At 34.8% G+C, this 17,489-nt stretch overlaps 1 protein-coding gene and 1 long non-coding RNA gene across 6 annotated transcripts; both read right to left on the bottom strand.

Moving 5' to 3' along the window:
- Position 1: 1 nt before the first annotated feature.
- On the bottom strand, positions 2-3,703 carry LOC126621209 (uncharacterized). 5 transcript variants are annotated; one of them, XR_007622842.1, is made up of 7 exons: positions 3,131-3,703; positions 2,912-2,973; positions 2,388-2,554; positions 2,201-2,314; positions 2,052-2,099; positions 407-1,216; positions 2-266 (listed from the first exon to the last, which is right to left on the bottom strand). It is a non-coding gene; the product is annotated as an uncharacterized LOC126621209 (long non-coding RNA). The 5 variants fall into 5 exon arrangements; XR_007622839.1 differs by having other exon boundaries at positions 2-1,216; positions 2,031-2,099; positions 3,131-3,698; XR_007622840.1 differs by having other exon boundaries at positions 2-1,216; positions 2,388-2,550; positions 3,131-3,698.
- A 3,438-nt stretch (positions 3,704-7,141) lies between these two features.
- Positions 7,142-8,906, bottom strand: LOC126624055 (F-box protein SKIP22-like). Its single transcript, XM_050293050.1, has one exon. It carries the CDS (start codon positions 8,831-8,833, stop codon positions 7,376-7,378), a length of 1,458 nt encoding a protein of 485 aa, XP_050149007.1. The 5' UTR covers positions 8,834-8,906; the 3' UTR covers positions 7,142-7,375.
- Between the last annotated feature and the right edge of the window lie 8,583 nt (positions 8,907-17,489).

The raw sequence follows: 17,489 nt of genomic DNA, 5'->3' as shown, positions 1-17,489 counted from the left end.
GAAACCCAAAGTTTATGCAGGATTGGCAATTTCCTGAAAACCAAGCTTTTGTAGGTTTAAAATTTCTTCCCTAGGGCAACAGATCCAACATTCTCAACTTTAGCTATTTCAGCTACATAACAGAATTTTTTTTTTCAAAATTAACTATAATTAACTAATCTGATTTAAGATTGACACGGCCCGATCCCGATATTTCTCAAATATCAGGATAGCCACGTGCTGGCCGACATCCGAAGGTGACGAAAGTCATTTATTGAGTGCAAATGCTGAGAATAAAGGATGGATAAGACTTATAAATATAAAAGAATAAATAATAAGCATTTAAAGAACGTGTTCAGAGCATACAACTAGCTAGAATACTAAAAGAAATAATATAAAATTGAATAAAACAAAGGATGGATCCTACACTGAGAGGACTCGAAGATGCCGATGCGGAAGTGCCTAGATGCCGGGATTGTATGCCTCGATTCTAAGTCCTGAAGGGAGCACAAAACAAACATGAGTGGACCAAGTTGATATATATATATAATAAAACAGTTATCAACATATTAACCCACAGGTTTATGAAAACCCATATATCATGATCAAAATAGGTTTTTCGAAACCTAGCATGTCGTGCAATGTCTCAAATCATAACTCATATATAATAATCACTAGTGAATTGTCCAATAACCTCCAGGCCCTATGCCGGCTCCCTGTCTCTGAGCAGACAGTCAAAGGAAAATACACTCCAGGCCCTATGCCGGGTCCCCATCCCTGTGCTAAATAGCCAGAGGAAACACACTCCAAACCCTATGCCAACACCATACCGTCGCCTGGGACGAACCAGAATCTATCCCTACGTTCCATAGCGGAATGGATCACTAGGTAAGTACAAACCATTGAACATATATATATAGAAAAGCAACTTCATAGTATAAAGTCATCCACCATCTATACTGTAAAGAAGTGTTCTAATCATGTTCTAAATATCATATCGTCATCTATCAGATATTCTATAAGAACACGGGTTATAGGAAAAATAGTAATAATTCAAAATAGCCTCAGTAAACATGTTATCTCAAAGCGTCTCACAAAACATAATTGTTAAATCATGCTTTTCATGTATGCATTTCTACTATCAAAACATGCATTTTAGAAGGGGTCCACTCACAAATACTTAGCCGCCGAAGAGCCACGCAAACTAGCGAAGATGGAAACGCCACAATAATTGCCCCTAAGCACATAAAGACTCCAATTAATAAAACTCTATTATAACAATTGAATTTGGGAAAACGGACGTTGGAAATGGATTCAAGACGTCGAATTACCCTGAGAAGAGTCCCAGATAAATTCCATAAAAGTCAACAGGGGAATATTCTAGAGAATATTCCACCAGATAGGACTTGGGTCTTAAGGGTGTTGGGTTAAGCCTAGGGGTTTTAGGGTTTAGAGGGCACGGGCCCAAGGCCCTAAGGAACATGGCCTGAAAGCCTTAGGGTTTTTAAAATCAATTTAATAAACAAAAATAATTAAAAAGGTTAGGGTTGGGCTTAGGGCCTCCAACAGCTACAGCCCAAAGACCTTAAGCCTAAGGACTTTTGGGTTTTGAAGAGGATGGGCCTATGGCCCTAAATAAAACGGTCCAAAGGCCTTTTTATTTAAAATTAAAACAAAATAAATAAATAAAAGGAAAACTAATGAAAAGGGCTTAAGAACTTTGAGTTTTAACGATAAGGACAAAATAAAGGGTAAAGTGAATAGTACCAGGATTGACTTTTTAGTGTAAAAATGTGGTTTTTCGTTAAAGTGAACAGTACCAGGAGCTTTTCGTTAAAGTTCCCATAAATAAAAGAAATGGGTTTGGGTTGGGCTCGGCAGGAAATGCCCGAAGGGCGTTTGATGGGTCGCCAAACCCAAGGAAGAAGAAGACCGGAATTCGGCCGGAAACTTTCCTAACTTTAAACACTCATAACTTTGTCAATACTTAATGAAATCGAGTGAATCAAAAACGGAAATCGTATCCCTCGAAGAGATGAAGAGCATGATACCTTGCACGATGTCTAACTCACCGTGGTTTGGCCAGAAAATTCCTCGAAAGCCTCGGAGGTCGCCGAAAACTGGGTAAGATTCAAATGGATATAACTTCTTCAATATTCAACGAAATTGGGTGAAATAAAAAGGAAAGTTGTAGTACTCAGTGAGACGAAGAGATTACTACCTTGCAAACCGGCCAACTCGCCGTGGTTTGGCTGGAAATTGCCTCAAAAGGGGCGGTGCTCCTCGTCGAAAAACGTGGAGAAATTCCTGAGGTGGTTTCTTCGTGGTTTGACGTCTAAAACGTGTACAAAAGTTTAGTCAACAACTATAGACGAGGGAAGGATTAATTCAAAGGTCTAGAATCTTACTCTCACGCTGGGGAATCGATAACCGATGTCGAACAAGGCGGCTCAGCCACGGTGATGCAGTTGCAGAGTTAAGAGATTGAAGTAAGAGAGTCTAAGAGGGATGAGGGACATCCCACAGGTGAGGGTGGCATCTGGTGGTCGTCTCCAAAGCACCATCTCGGTGCTAGCTATGGAAGAAGGAGAGAACTGTGAGGGAGAAGGATAAAAATGAGACAGAAAGGGAGTTCGGGGAGAAGGAGAACAGAGAGAGAGAGAATGAATGCCACGTGGTACACATGCAAGAGGAAACCGGGGACAACAAAACAGGGGTGGACCCCTTAGGCACATCATTTAAGGGTCTAAAACCATTTTTAAAAGGAAAAATATCCCCAAACTTAGTAAAAATATAAAATTACCTTTTCTATTTCGTAAATCCCGAGACGGGTTGTTACAAAGATTAATCGAAAAGCTTGAAAATTTAAGCTTTAAAATCATATCTCAGGCTGCAAATCGAATAAAAAACGTCACATTTTAAAACTGTTCACCTTAAATACAGAGGCCTTCACAGGCTACAAAGAAACGCCAGAAACCCAAAAAACTGGATCTTCTGAATCCAAAAACAAAACCAAATCAACCACCATCACCCAGAATCCGAAGCCATAAACAAAATCCCCAAAATCACAACCAAAATATTTAAACAAAAAACCCATTTATAAATCCAAATTTACACTCCCAATCATATAACATTCAAAGCAAAGAATTACCTTCACTAAATCGGTAGCAGGCAACGCGATCCTTTATGGGTTCCAAATATTTGGCAAATCGAGACCAATTGACTATTTTTCAGTGAGAGAACGATGTAGTCTGCAACCCCCAACAAAACGATCTAAACAAATTTTACTAACTTAACCGTTTTTTTGCAAAAAATCGAGACACATAGAGAACTTGAAATCGGAAAGCGAGGCAAGGAGAGGTTTGAGAGAAACAAAAGGGTTTGTGAGACAAAGACGGAAATGGAAAGAAGAGTTCAGAAAAAAGAGAGGTTGTGGTCCATGAAGAAGAGATACCCCTTCTGAAATCATCGATGACAAACACGTACCACCTTTTAACCATGCAAGCAACGAAAAACATGCCTGGGAACAAACCAAATCGAGGGTATTTTCGCCACTCCACTGTCCGTGAATAGTACACGTTGGTTTGAGTTTTAGTATAGAAAAATAATGTTGGTTTTGGGCGCTAGCTTTCATGAAATTCTTGGGTCCGCTCAGAGAAACATGTCACCGTACGCCCATGAAATACAATTAAACAAGAACCGGAATGATGTAGTCCTCTTATGGGACACAAGAATTTCTCTTAGCACCTAATTCGTCCAAAGAATGTCTTGCTGAAGAAGAATAAATACCAAACAAGTTGGTAGTTCACGAGAACCGCAAAGTCGATCATATGAAATTAGGATTGTCCCTGACGAAATGCGTCGGGGAGACTGATACAATTGAGATTTCAATAGGAAGCCCGAATAAAATTGAAGATGAGTTAATCTTCATGTAAAGGAGTTGGTTCTTGCATTGCATAAACCACATGGATTGTCTTGTACATTGAATGAAATATGGAAGCGATAGTCGGTTTTTGCAGTCTTTAATCTTTTTGCTAAGGTTTTGAGATACTACAACAACAATAAAGCCTTTTCCCATTAAGTGGGGTCGGCTATATGAATCCTAGAACACCATTGCACTCGATTTTGTGTCACATCTTCCGTTAGATCCAAGTACTCTAAGTCTTTTCTTAGAGTCTCTTCCAAAGTCTTCCTAGGTCTTCCTCTACCCCTTCAACCCTGAACCTATGTCCCGTAATCTCATCTTCTAACCGGAGCGTCAGTAGGCCTTCATTTCACATGTCCAAACCCCCGTACCCGATTTTCTCTCATCTTTCCTTCAATTTCGGCTACTCCTACTTTACCACGGATATCCTCATTCCAAATCTTATCATTTCTCATGTGCCCACACATCCAACGAAGCATTCTCATCTCCGCTACACCCATTTTATCTACGTGTTGATGCTTCACCGTCCAACATTTCATGCCATAATGACACGCTGGACCCTGATATTCTCCAAACACTAGGGTAGACACGTGTTGGCCGACACCCGAAGGTGACAAATTAGGATGCATGAGAACTAGAAACAATTAACCGACATAACTAAAACTTGTAAATTTAATTATAATGAATATGCATTTATGGAACGTGTTCAGAGCATACAACTAATCAAAGACAAAAAAATAGAATAATATAAAATTGAATGAACAAAGAGATGGGTCCTACACCAAGAGAACTCGAAGATGCCAATGCGAGAGTGCCTTGACGCCACGATTGTACGCCTCGAATCTAAGTTCTATGGGGGCGCAAAACAAAACACGAGTGGACCAAGTTTATATATAAGTAATATTGAAACAGTTATTCATCAACATACTAACTCCCAAAGTTTAGGAAAACTCAATAGTATAATATGTAATAGGTTTCTGAAAACCCTAGCATGACATAAAACCTTCGCATAAAACATATATCGTATATAATATGCTTAGTAGTGTTATCATAATCGGAGCTCAGTAACTAAAATATCATATTGTAAAACCACGTTCATAAGTAGGTATATAGTCATCAATCATATATACCACAAAGAACGTAAATTCGATAAAGCATGATAATATAACATAAAGTGTAAATCCAATTTACTCATAAACATTTCATGTATGCATTTCTAATAGTAAAATATGCATTTTATAAGGGGTCCACTCATAGATACTTCGTCTTCGAAGAGCCATGTAAATAAGAGGGGATGAAAACGCCATACACAATTGCACCTAAGCACATAAAGGTGCCAATTAATAAAACTATACTAAAACGGTTGAATTTCGGGAAACGAATGTCATAAATAGATTCAGGACTTTGAAAAAAATAAAGGGGGACTTCGGATACTCCCATGCGCCGATTTAGGTCGTCGGAAAGTTAGTTGGAAAAGTTGTCGGCGCCACTGTGAACGGGCGGTGGAGAACAGTACCTCCGGTGGAGGCGCGTGTGCTTAAAGCGTCGGCCAAGACAGACACCCACGCGCGCCATGTGCAAGCCCACACACAGACTGGGTTCTGGGTTTTGAGCTTGGGTTATTTAGGTTTGGGCCTAAAGTTTAGGCTGGTTCCATGGCCCAAATGCCTGGTTTGAGTTTTAGGGTTAATGGGTTTGGGTTACCAGGTCAGGTCCACCATATTTTTAGATCGGTTCTCACAGAGACAAAAACCGGAGCTTCCCAAGCTCCAGTCAACCTCAATTCTCTACCATAACCTACGATCTACCCACCAAATTGAAGGCAAACAAGAATAGATTAGGATTATACCTTTGGTTTCCAAAGTAGTGACCGGAGTTAGGTGGAGAAGGACTTGGAATTCATGGCATTCTCGTTGGAAATCTGGGGAAGTCTTATTGAGTAGTTTTTTGTCACAAACATCGCCAAAACAACTCAAAATCGTCCCAAACTCACATAAAAACACTATCCAAGAGATTCTAGTGGCAGCGCCAAGGTGCCACAAGACACGGGAAGGTTTGAGTGTTCTTCCCTTGCTCCAGTGTTCGTGGAGCTCGCAAGGCTAAAGGGTAAAGGTGGTGAGTGGTGCAAGGGGGAAAGAAAGGATGTAGCGATGGAGAGAGATATGTTTGAGAAGGAGAGAGACATAAACGGAACAGAGAGAGAGAAAGAGAGGACCTTACCAGGAGAGAAGAGAGGAGAGATATTTTAAGGAGGGGTTGTGCCACGTGGCAGACAAGGGAGGAGAGAGACCGGGGGACCAAAAAGTAAGTGGGCCACACTCGGCTCACCATTTAAGACCTAAGCAAACCTATTTCAAAATAAATATCCCAATCTTAGTGAAGTTACAAAAATGCCCTTTCATTCCGTAAATTTCGGGATGGGTTGTTACACATAAAGCATTGCCGGCCTTATTGTCGTCCTATAAAATTTTCCCTTGAGTTTCAATGGCATACGACGGTCACACAACATGACGGATGCACTCTTTCACTTCATCCATCCAACTTGTATTCTATGGTTGAGGTCTCCATCCAACTCTCCGTTCTTTTGCAAGATAGATCCTAGGTAGCGAAAATAGTTGCTTTTTGGTACTTCCTGATCTCCAATCCTCACCCCTAACTCATTTGAGCCTCTGTTTGCACTGAACTTGCACTCCATATACTCTGTCTTTGACTGACTTAGGCGAAGACCTCGAGATACTAAGAAGAAAATTTTTGAGTTTCACTTTCTTGTGTGTTTCTTCACTCTCTCTGTCAAATATAAAGCTCTTTTGGTGTTTAAGGGTTGCTAGCAAGAAATAAATGGTTAGAGCTCTTTCCTCATTACACAGCTCAAGTTTGCGGTTTGAAGTTAGGGTAGAGGAGATGAGGAATTTTTCAATCTTAAAGGGTACCGAGACTCGAATTTATGCAATTGTTAAGAGCTTATTCCTTGAGAGCAACAGACTATAGCACTTAAGACTAAAGCAACACTAGGGGAATGTTCAACTTGTCTTTTGAATTTGATTTGTGGATGTCGTCATAACGACTATTCAAAACTGTGGTTCAATTCAGTCAACAGAATGTTACCTAGAAGTTTATAACCAAGCAAATTGAACTAAACAAGAAGCTGCTCGTGTGCACTCAGCACCGGCAGAAATAAATAAAAATTTGGAAAATAATGCAGCAGAGCAGCTTATATGCACATCAAAAGCAGAGACCAACACCAAAACACCAAAACTTTAACATCAAATCATATCCAAAATCCAACTGTAATCAACATAAGCAACAACGATGTACACAGTTCACATCAACAAGAAAAAAAAAAAACAGCTAAAATTTACAGTAACTTGGTCTTAATACTAGCTGGAGATTAAACAAGATGCTTATTATATATACTATGCATACGAAACATGAACCTGCAGCTTCAGTTCCAGCAACTTCCAAGCGACCAGATCAGATATTGAACCCTCCCAGATCGCAATTGGGTGAAAAATTACGCCGCATACCAGATCTTCGGGGTTGTTGTAGAAGAGGGTGTGCTTGTCCAGTAGGATCAATTGCACCAAAGAGTGGAAAGCGGTCATAATCTCCACCAATTATTCCACCAATCCTTGGAGGTACAAATGGGTTAGGGTCCCTCCTGATACGGTTGAAATAAGGCCTCTCAAATGATCTCCACCTCACTACTGCTTTCATTTGTTGCTTCCTAGTCTCCCAATTTCCAACAAATCTAAACTTCCAGTTAGTCACTGTTCCTTCACCTCCAGTTCCTTCTCCTCCACTACCATTACCGAACTCCTCAGCGTACTTCTGCTTCCACAACTCATCATTATTACCAAGATTTTGCAGCTCCTTACTAACACAACCCACCTTGGCAATGTCAACACCAGCCAGTGGCTCCAGAATCTTCATTTTGAGCTCCGGTGGAAGGCGCATAAGGCTCGGTGGTGCAGGCAAACCAGCCTTTGCGCAAAGATCAATCAGCAATGGGAATGTGATCCCATCTTTCACAATCTTCGATAACTCTAAAACGAACCCATCTCTGTCATTGACATTTTGGGTTCCATAAACGAATTCAATCGTTGGGGCAAATCTGTTTTTGTCCAAACAGACCTGATAGGGCGAAGAACCGCCATTTGCCAAAGACCCATAAACATTCACAAAATGCCCCAAATTCTGAAACTTCAACACAACCCTTTCAACCTCTTTACCAGTATTGCCCCGATTTCGCAATATCTCAGGCAGAGTATACGAAAGCGAAATCGTTGAACCCGTCCTTTGATTGGCCAGCATACCCGAAATCGAATCGAAGCCAACGAAACCAGACTCTAAGAGCACAGCATGTACAGCAATCACCAATAGCTTGTGATTGCTATGGTCGTCTCCCAACTCTTCCCTCAGTACCCTCTTCAAGAAAAATGGAACCGAGTATTTCTTCAACCCTAGCCCATCAGACGGGTCATCAATATCCATACATTCGGCACCAGAAACCACTAGGGTTTCAGAATTCGAACCTCCAGACCTCTGTTCTTCAGCAATTAAATCGGCCAAAACAGCCCCTTCGTCAATTAGGGTTTCGGAGTTTAGGAAATTCGAACACTGGGGCTCAGTTCGATTTGGGGATTCTGCGGACGAATGAGAAATTGGATGGAGAGGCGAAGCCAGGGCTTGGGAGGAGGGGTCGAGAGTGTAGAAGACAAGGTCGCCGGAGGTGATGCCGAGGGAGCGGAGGGGGTCGTGAGGGGATGGCGCATGGAGCTCGTCGCGGCGGTTGAGGGAGAGGCGGAGGGAGGAAGGAGCGGCGGAGATTAGTTGGGAGACGGTTTGTTTGAGGTGGTGGAGAGAGCAGAGATCGGGGACCTCCACTCGGATGGTCTCTTTGGTTTCTATCAATCGCAATCTCAGTTTCATGCTTTCTTCTGGTTTTTGATTTTTTTTTTGGGTAAACGTGAAATGCAAGTGTTGGATTTTATGTACGAAAACTAACCAAAATACACATAAAACTTTCTTTTTAATCGTCAGGACAAAACTTAACAAAAATACCAATCATGCCCTTCACACATACATACTAGATTGCTCAGCAATGAAGGTGACACTTTCAGAAAAAATTTGCATGGCAAAGTTAAGGTGGCAAACATTGCAGCAACCAAGACAATATGGATTCATGTGGCCTTCAACAGTTTTCAGAAACAGTGCTGACATCTTTCAAAAACAATGTGTTGTCACTATCCAAAAAGTTGTAAATATTGAAAAGTTATTTTGTTTTTTTAGGAATCAGCTTTTGTATATAAGGGAGCATTTCCTCCTATGCAAGACACACGAAAAAAAAACACAGCTCAACACAACCACTCAACACCTGAACATCCCACTCTCATACTCACACCATCTTCATACTCTTAAGCATCCTTAGTCTTCATAGCATCCTTGTAAACACTTTCTTGTAAACAACTATCTTTGTAAACTTTCCATATATCAATAAAAGTTCAAGTGTACATATTCAAGCAATCTCCAAGTCTTAAGTAAGTTTTTTTTTTTCTTTAGTGTGTTTGTTTAATTAGACTTCTAGTCCAAAACAGAAAAACATTATTGTAGTTATATTATTAACCTGCTAAACTAACTATCATACTTTGTTCAAGCACTCTGTTATAGTTGAATGCTTGCCATACAAATAATTGGACATTAACCAGGGTACTTTTGAGTTCAGCCGTTAAGGCCTTATACTTGTACTGTGAGTGGCCGTCATGCTAAAACATGTCGAGATCCATGTGCAAGGTTTTATGTCTAGTTGTTATAATGGTCATACGACTATTTAACTGAGCCTGCTTTACGAATTTGGTATCAGAGCCAAGTTTAACATTTTAATAATATAATTATAATAGTAAAGTACCTTGAGGATAGAAGTCATTGATACAACTGATATCATAATTGTTTATTGTGTATGAACAACAAATATTATTGTCCCTGTAGACCCTGTCAACCACAATTACCAGGTATTTATTATCCCAGACATCCAACTATAAATAGCATAAAGAGAAGATTAGCATATATATCCAAAAGAATTATCAACACTTTGAAGAAGCAAAAGTTTTATCTTGGTTATCTTGAACATCCTTCATTTATTAGTAAATATAATAACACAGAAGTACAACATAAAGTTTTAGAAGCAAAAAGAGCAACATATCAAGTTTTAGAAACCTTAAGAGAAGAAAGAGAGTTTCTAAGAAACCAGTTAGCCGTAACTCTAGAGAAAGGTAGACTATAGTTTATGATAGATTATTTTAATCTAAAAATTAGTGAACCTCAAAAAAGAAAAGTAACCTTAGACCAAAATAGTTTAGTTTGTTATTTTCCATCAAGAAAGCATAATCATATTTTGCATAGTGAAGAAAATTCACAAGCCAATAGTATTGTAGATCTTATTATTAGTCAAGCAGAAAATATAAAATTAGAAAATAATAAGCATAATCATTTGTTAAACCAGTTGTTAGAGCATTTTCAGAAAAATTCCATAAAAATAATTAGACAAAATTTAGTATATATTACATCTCAATTAGAAGATAATAATAAAAATATTCAAAGGTTTCCTAGCAAAAGAGAGATAAAAGAGCTTGTTGATCTTATAGATAGTAAGCCGAAGCAAGTAGAACTTAGATCATTAGAAATAGTTGAGTAGCTAAAATTAGAAGTTCAAAAAATTCAATTAGTACACAAAGAGTTAAGTGAACAAGTAGATAAGTTGCATAATAAAATAGATAAATTATTAGTTTAATGACTGACTCTAGAAGTAGCAGAAAATATATTCAAGCTTTGAAAGAAATTAGTAAGTTAGATAAAGAACCAATAGGTTTAACACACAAGTATCCAGTAGTAATATTCCCATTAGGCAAAATAATTTGATTATTCAATTAGTTTTAAGTTTGGCTGAAAAATTAGATCAAGTTGAAGAACAAATAGTAGAAATAAATCAAGTTTTACATAACGAATCTTCATCACTTCCACCATCCTTGCTAGATAAATTAGAAAATTTAACTATGAGTGCAAATAATAATAGAAGACCTAAGCTAAATCTTTTTGATAATAGAAAATGAAACTTTTTAGAAAAAAGGAAAATAAGTAGTTAGAGCTGAAGATATTTATCTAAATGAAGAAGAAGCACAAGAATTTATTCGAAGAGGTTTTGAGAGAACATAGAAAAATAAATATAACTTGTATCAATTAGGTTTATTTGAAAACAGAAGTAGAATTGTAAGTAGCATCAGTCAACATGAAGTTAGCTGTATTGATAAAGAAGTCACACTTAATCTAATTAGTAAAGAAGCAGTTACTTATTTGAGAAAATCACATTTTAGTTAGATTCATATAGGAAAAATATTAATTGGAATAACAGGATTAACCAGAGCACAAGTAGGTACAAAAGCTTTAGTATATATATATATATATATATATATATATATATATATATATATATGATGATAGATGTGATAATCACCAACAAGCAGCAATAGCAACAATTGAAGTAGACTTAAGTTCAAACTTAGCAGTCATAGATTGTATTCCAAATTATGTTATGACGATTAATGAATTTAGTAAATATATTAAAGTGAGCATAAGAACAAAAAATTATAATATGAAAGGAGAGTATAAAAATTTGTGTATTAGCTTAATGTATATAGGTCAAATTTCTGATAGATATAATCATAAGTTTAATTTAGAGTTTCAAAACTTAGTTCAAACATTTGGCAATAAACATGTAACTATGATAGAAGCAAAACCCGTAGATAATAGCTTTTTAGAAGGAACTCAGTGGACATTGCCTAATTTACAAGTAGCACCAAATAGACAACCAAATAATATATATGAAACTAGTACAGGTCAAGTAACAATTAGGTTTAGTAATTATAAGCAACTACAAAAAATAGAAGAGGATGAGAGTGAGATTGAAAATTAGAGTATACATATGGCTTTTGATAATTTAGATATTAATTTAGTTGAACAAAATTTTGATCATATTGTAGATAAACTTATAGAAGATATTGATCATTTAGATGAAGAACAATATTTGGAAAAATATAAGACATATGATTTGGGACTACATAAAATTTTAGACAAAGAAATGAAAATTTAATCTTAGAAATAGGAGTAGAACATATTTTAGGATCAAAAGAATACAATACTTTATTAGAATTGAAAGCAGAATGTAATCCAGCAGAAGAAAGTGGTACATCAGGAGTAGAAAATCCAGGACACGCAAGTAGAACTGATCAACAATTTTTGAGACCAACAAATGAACAATATAATGAAAATGCAAAAGTAGACTATATGGAAGAAAGTATGATAAAACCTAGAAAAAATAGGATTCCATATTTGAGAGGGTTAGAACAAATTAATATAGCTGGTAATATATTAAATTTAAATAATGTAGATCCACAAGTTTGGGAAAGAACGATTGAGAGATGAGAAAAAGGCTGCGTACATGCAGCATTAATGTTAGATTTTAGTAATTCATAAATAAAAAACCTTGCAAACTTTTCAAAAAGTTTAAACCTAAAATAAATGGATATGATCCTACTGGTGAAACAAATGTTAATGGTAAATTAAATTGTTGTTTTTCTACTTTAATAAACTCATTATTTATACAATGTGTTAAGTAAACTGGTTTCTCATCAAATTGTGTTATTCTTACTGGTTTTGCTAATTTTTGTTTATATCTTTCTTGTACTAACTCTTCTCTTATGACACTCTTTGTACTCCCTGTATCTACACATAATATAAGGAAATATTGTTCATAGTATAGAAAAACAAAAAAATAGTTCTTTAATTACCATAAATTGCGAAATAGAATTAGCAAAAGAACATAAGATACAAACGATAGTTATGATAGATACATGGAGTACAAAGAGTGTCATAAGAGAAGAGTTAGTACAAGAAAAATATAAACAAAAATTAGCAAAACCAGTTAGAATAACACAATTTGATGAGAGACCAGTTTACTTAACACATTGTATAAATAATGAGTTTATTAAAGTAGAAAAACAACAATTTAATTTACCATTAACATTTGTTTCACCAGTAGGATCATATCCATTTATTTTAGGTTTAAACTTTTTGAAAAGTTTGCAAGGTTTTTTTATTTATGAACCCTAACATAAAATTTTTCAAAAGATGCATTACAATAACTGACCAAAGTAATACTGAAGAAGCATACAAAATCATAAGTATAGAAGAGCTTAGTGACCAAGATAGTTATTATTTAGAAAACTCAAAAGAAAATGATGAGCATAATAACGTAGAAGAGTTTGATGAAGACATATTTGAACATGAATACCCGATCTTAGAAGAAGGAACATGTATAGAAATATTACAGCTAGATAGACCAAAGAGTTTAGAAGAATTGTTACAATTAGCAGAACAAACTAGGATTATATGAGAAGACCCACAGTTACATTGGAGTAAAAATAAAATTCTAGCAAAATTAGATATAATTAATCCAGATTTAACCATTAAGACGGCTGATATGCCTTGTAATTTAATAGATAAACAAGAGTTTGAGCAGCAAATAAAAGAGTTGTTAAATTTAAAAGTAATTAGACCCTCTAAGTCTAGACATAGATCGGCATCATTTATTGTAAGAAAACATTCAGAACTAAAGAGAGGTAAGACTATAATAGTTTATAATTACAAGAGATTAAATGATAATACATATGAAGATAATTATAAGTTACCAAATAAGGATGAGCTTATAAATAAAATTCAAGAGAGTAAATATTTTAGTAAATTTGATTGCAAATCAGGTTTTTGGCAAATAAGATTAGTAGAAGAATCAATTGAGTGGACAACTTTTACATGTCCAGAAGGACATTTTGAGTGGCTTGTTATGCCATTTGGACTTAAAAATGCTCATTCGATCTTTCAAAGAAAGTTGGATCAAATTTTCAAGAAATATGATAATTTTTGTAGTGTTTATGTAGATAATATTTTAGTACATAGTAAAAATAAAAATGAACATAGGAAGCATTTAGAGATAGTATTACAAGAATTTATCAATAATGGAATTGTGATTAGCAAAAATAAAATAGCATTAGAAAGAATTTATCAATAATGGAATTGTGATTAGTAAAAATAAAATAGCATTAGAAAAGCAAGATATAAATTTTTTAGGAATGTATATCAAGTTAGGTACAATACAATTGTAAGATCATATAGCTAAAAAGGTGTTGGAATTTCTAGACAAATTAGAAGATAAGAAACAATTACAAGCATTTTTAGGATTGCTAAATTATGCAAGAAATTTTATCCCTGATTTAGGAAGAAAAATAGTAGTATTACATAGTAAAACTAGCAAAATAGGATAAAAATATTTTAATAGTGAAGATATTAAATTAGTTCAAAAAATAAAAGAAGAAATATTACTAAACTTAAGCCATTAACATTACCATTAGATGATAGCTACAAGATAGTTGAAACAGATGCTTCATTGTTAGGATGGGCAGGTATACCAGAAAAAGCATAAGGAGTCTCCAAAGTCTGATGAACAAGTTTGTAGATATTCCTCACGAAACTTTAGTGATGTACAGTCAAGATTACCATCAACAGATTTAGAAATTTTAGGGATAATTAATTCACTTGAAGCATTTTCTTTATTTTTACATAATGAAGTATATACGATTAGAACAGATTGTCAAAATATAGTTTCTCATTATAACAAGATACATGCTAATAAACAGGCAACCCGAAAATGGGTTAATTTTGTTGATTCAATTACAGGAAATGGTTTTAAACCAATTTTTGAACATATAAAAAGTAATGACAATACATTAGCTGATATTTTATCAAGATTAATTTGTTGAACATGTATGGAATATCGTGGACCATCATCAGCAAATAGCACAAGGCTGCAAGGCAGAAGAGTTTCTTTCAATGGCATGATGATGCACCATCAACCTCCACCATTCAATGGATTCCAAAATAGCATAAGCAGACCAGTATCACCAGTACCTATGTTAAACTTTAATGACAATATTGTTGAAGGAATCAGAAATCCAACTTTGAGATATAGGTCAAGGATACCATGACTTTCTGATAGGTAGCAGGTTCTCTTACTTAATTTTTGAAATATCCAAATTAAGCAGCCAAGCATGAGGTTAGGTCATGAAAAATTAATTAAAGCCTTGAAACAAGAGTTTGATAGCTTTAATTTTAATTTCCACCAAAACCAGCAGCATATTCATTCTTTTAAGCACAGCCTTCAAGTCATCTCTAGGGACCATGAGTCATTACTTGGTAAGTTTACCAAAATAAACCAAGAACTCCAATCTCTTAGAATACAGCAAAAGGCAAGTGACACCTTGAAAAGAGAATTAAAAATAGGTTTAGAAATTGATCAGCATAAGAATAAAGGAAAAGAGGTTATTGAACCCATAGAACAAGAGGCTAATGAGCCCATAGAAGAAATTAAGATTGAGCTCATAGAAGAAATTAAGATTGAGCTCTTAGAAGAAGACGTTGAAATGGAGCAACATCAAAGTAATGAGCAGCATCAGGTTCTGAGTAACAAAGAAAAACAAGAAAAATATGAAAGTTTTCTTAGGAATATATCTTCAGACTTAATATTAGATGATATTTTATTAGAAGAAATTTCAAAAGCAAAATTAAGAATAATGCCACCAGATATGCAAAATGAGATCCTGAGCAGAGCATCACAGTCCATGAAGGAGTTACAATTACAATTATAATGTGCTTTGTATGAGTCCATCTTTGATCCAAAACTAGGGATGAATATTATTACAAAGATGTATCCACCATATCTTTGTGATAGTACAGAAAATTGTATTTGTAAACCAGAGGTTAGCATAGTTGTGACCAGCATTAACATGAAAGACTTGAAACCATGACATTTTAGTTATGAGCATCAGAAAAAGCATAATGTGGTAGAAGCTACTCCTGCCTTACTATTAGAGTTTGGTTATCCTGATAAAATATTCATTAACTGTATTTCCCAACTAGAATCATTTCTTGAAAAACTTATAAAAGTAGCAGAAGATTATCTGGAAAGGTGGAAAGAAATTTGCATAAGTTTTATTAGTAGTGATCCAGACTGGTATGTACATATGTATAAGGAGAAAGCTACGCATATAGCCATGATTAATGAAGAATCCTTTAAACTATCTCCTATCTCCTCACATAGGTGGACTCCTTCATACAAAGAAATTTTAAAATTTAGAGGGATCCAAATATTTGCTTTAGATGAGTTTGACATGGTACTAGTCGCAGAAGAAGAAGAGATATATATTTACAGCAAGACAAGAATCAGTCATCAGCCTTATTGGAAGCCTCAAAATTTCAAAGAAGAAACAACAAAAATATATTAAAATGTGAAAGAAGATAGAGAAAGAGATGCAGAGCTAGTAGAAGGCGATGAACAGTATTGGAATAATTTGACAGAAGAAGAGCTGCATAACATCGACAATATGATGGAAGCCTAAAAGAGCTAGCTGTAAATTAGCATAAGTTTAATAGCATAATGTAAAATAATGTATTCCAGACAGAAATATCAACATCATTGTGGACCCCACTGTAATGGCATAAGAGTAAATAAAGAAAAGAACATGATCCAATATGGATTTTTCATACACAAAATTTCATTTTGATTAAGAATGAATAGTTTCAAACCATTTTCGTTAGAACTCCCTTTTATATAAGCAGAAATTCTATGGATTGTCGAGGTACTTTTTTTTAAAGGGGTTTTTAGATCTAGGTCCAAAAACATAGATGATTTTTAAGAGTGAGTCCAGTTATCTAATTACATGTTTTTATTTATTTTATACTCATTTTATATTTTTTAAAAATATTAAAAATTAATTAAAATCTTATTATGCATTTTTTAACTCCAAAAAATCTAATTAATATCTTACATAAATAAAACCTAATATGCTAACTTAAATTATCTACAAAACATTCTACCTTAACTCAAGTAACAAATATATGAATATATAAATATATATTATACTTGTAAGCGAGATATGAAACTTAACTAAAAGGTAGGAAAAAACATACCATACCTACAAGCAAGACACATTGAGTATAAAAAAGAATCTATCACATAGATACATAAAAATAATTAACCTGTGATATAGGTTGATTATAAAAATTAAAAATAAAATCTATAAATGAGGTTTAAAGCCTGGAAGAACAAGAAATAACAAAAAATAAAAATAAAAAGAAATAATCAAAGAGATAATTAGGAAGAAATTTGATTTTTAAAATAAATCTTATCATTGAATGGATAATTATTGATAATAAAATAATTAAATTTAAGGAATTGGACTTATTTTAATAAATTGGACTATTCCTACTATTGGCTAAAAAAATTGGACTTAAATCAAGTTTTTAGATCTAGGTCCAAAAACATAGATGGTTTTTAGGAGTAAGTCCAGTTATCTAATTACATGGTTTTATTTATTTTATACTCATTTTATATTTTTTTTAAAATATTAAAAATCAATTAAAATATTCTAATATTATGCATTTTTTAACTCAAAAAAATGTAATTAATATCTTACATAAAAAA

Source organism: Malus sylvestris, chromosome 5 (genome assembly GCF_916048215.2).
Source record: "Malus sylvestris chromosome 5, drMalSylv7.2, whole genome shotgun sequence".
NCBI classification, from domain to species: domain Eukaryota; kingdom Viridiplantae; phylum Streptophyta; class Magnoliopsida; order Rosales; family Rosaceae; genus Malus; species Malus sylvestris.
Note: the sequence above shows the minus strand (reverse complement) of the source record. Positions and strands in the feature narration are given on the sequence as shown.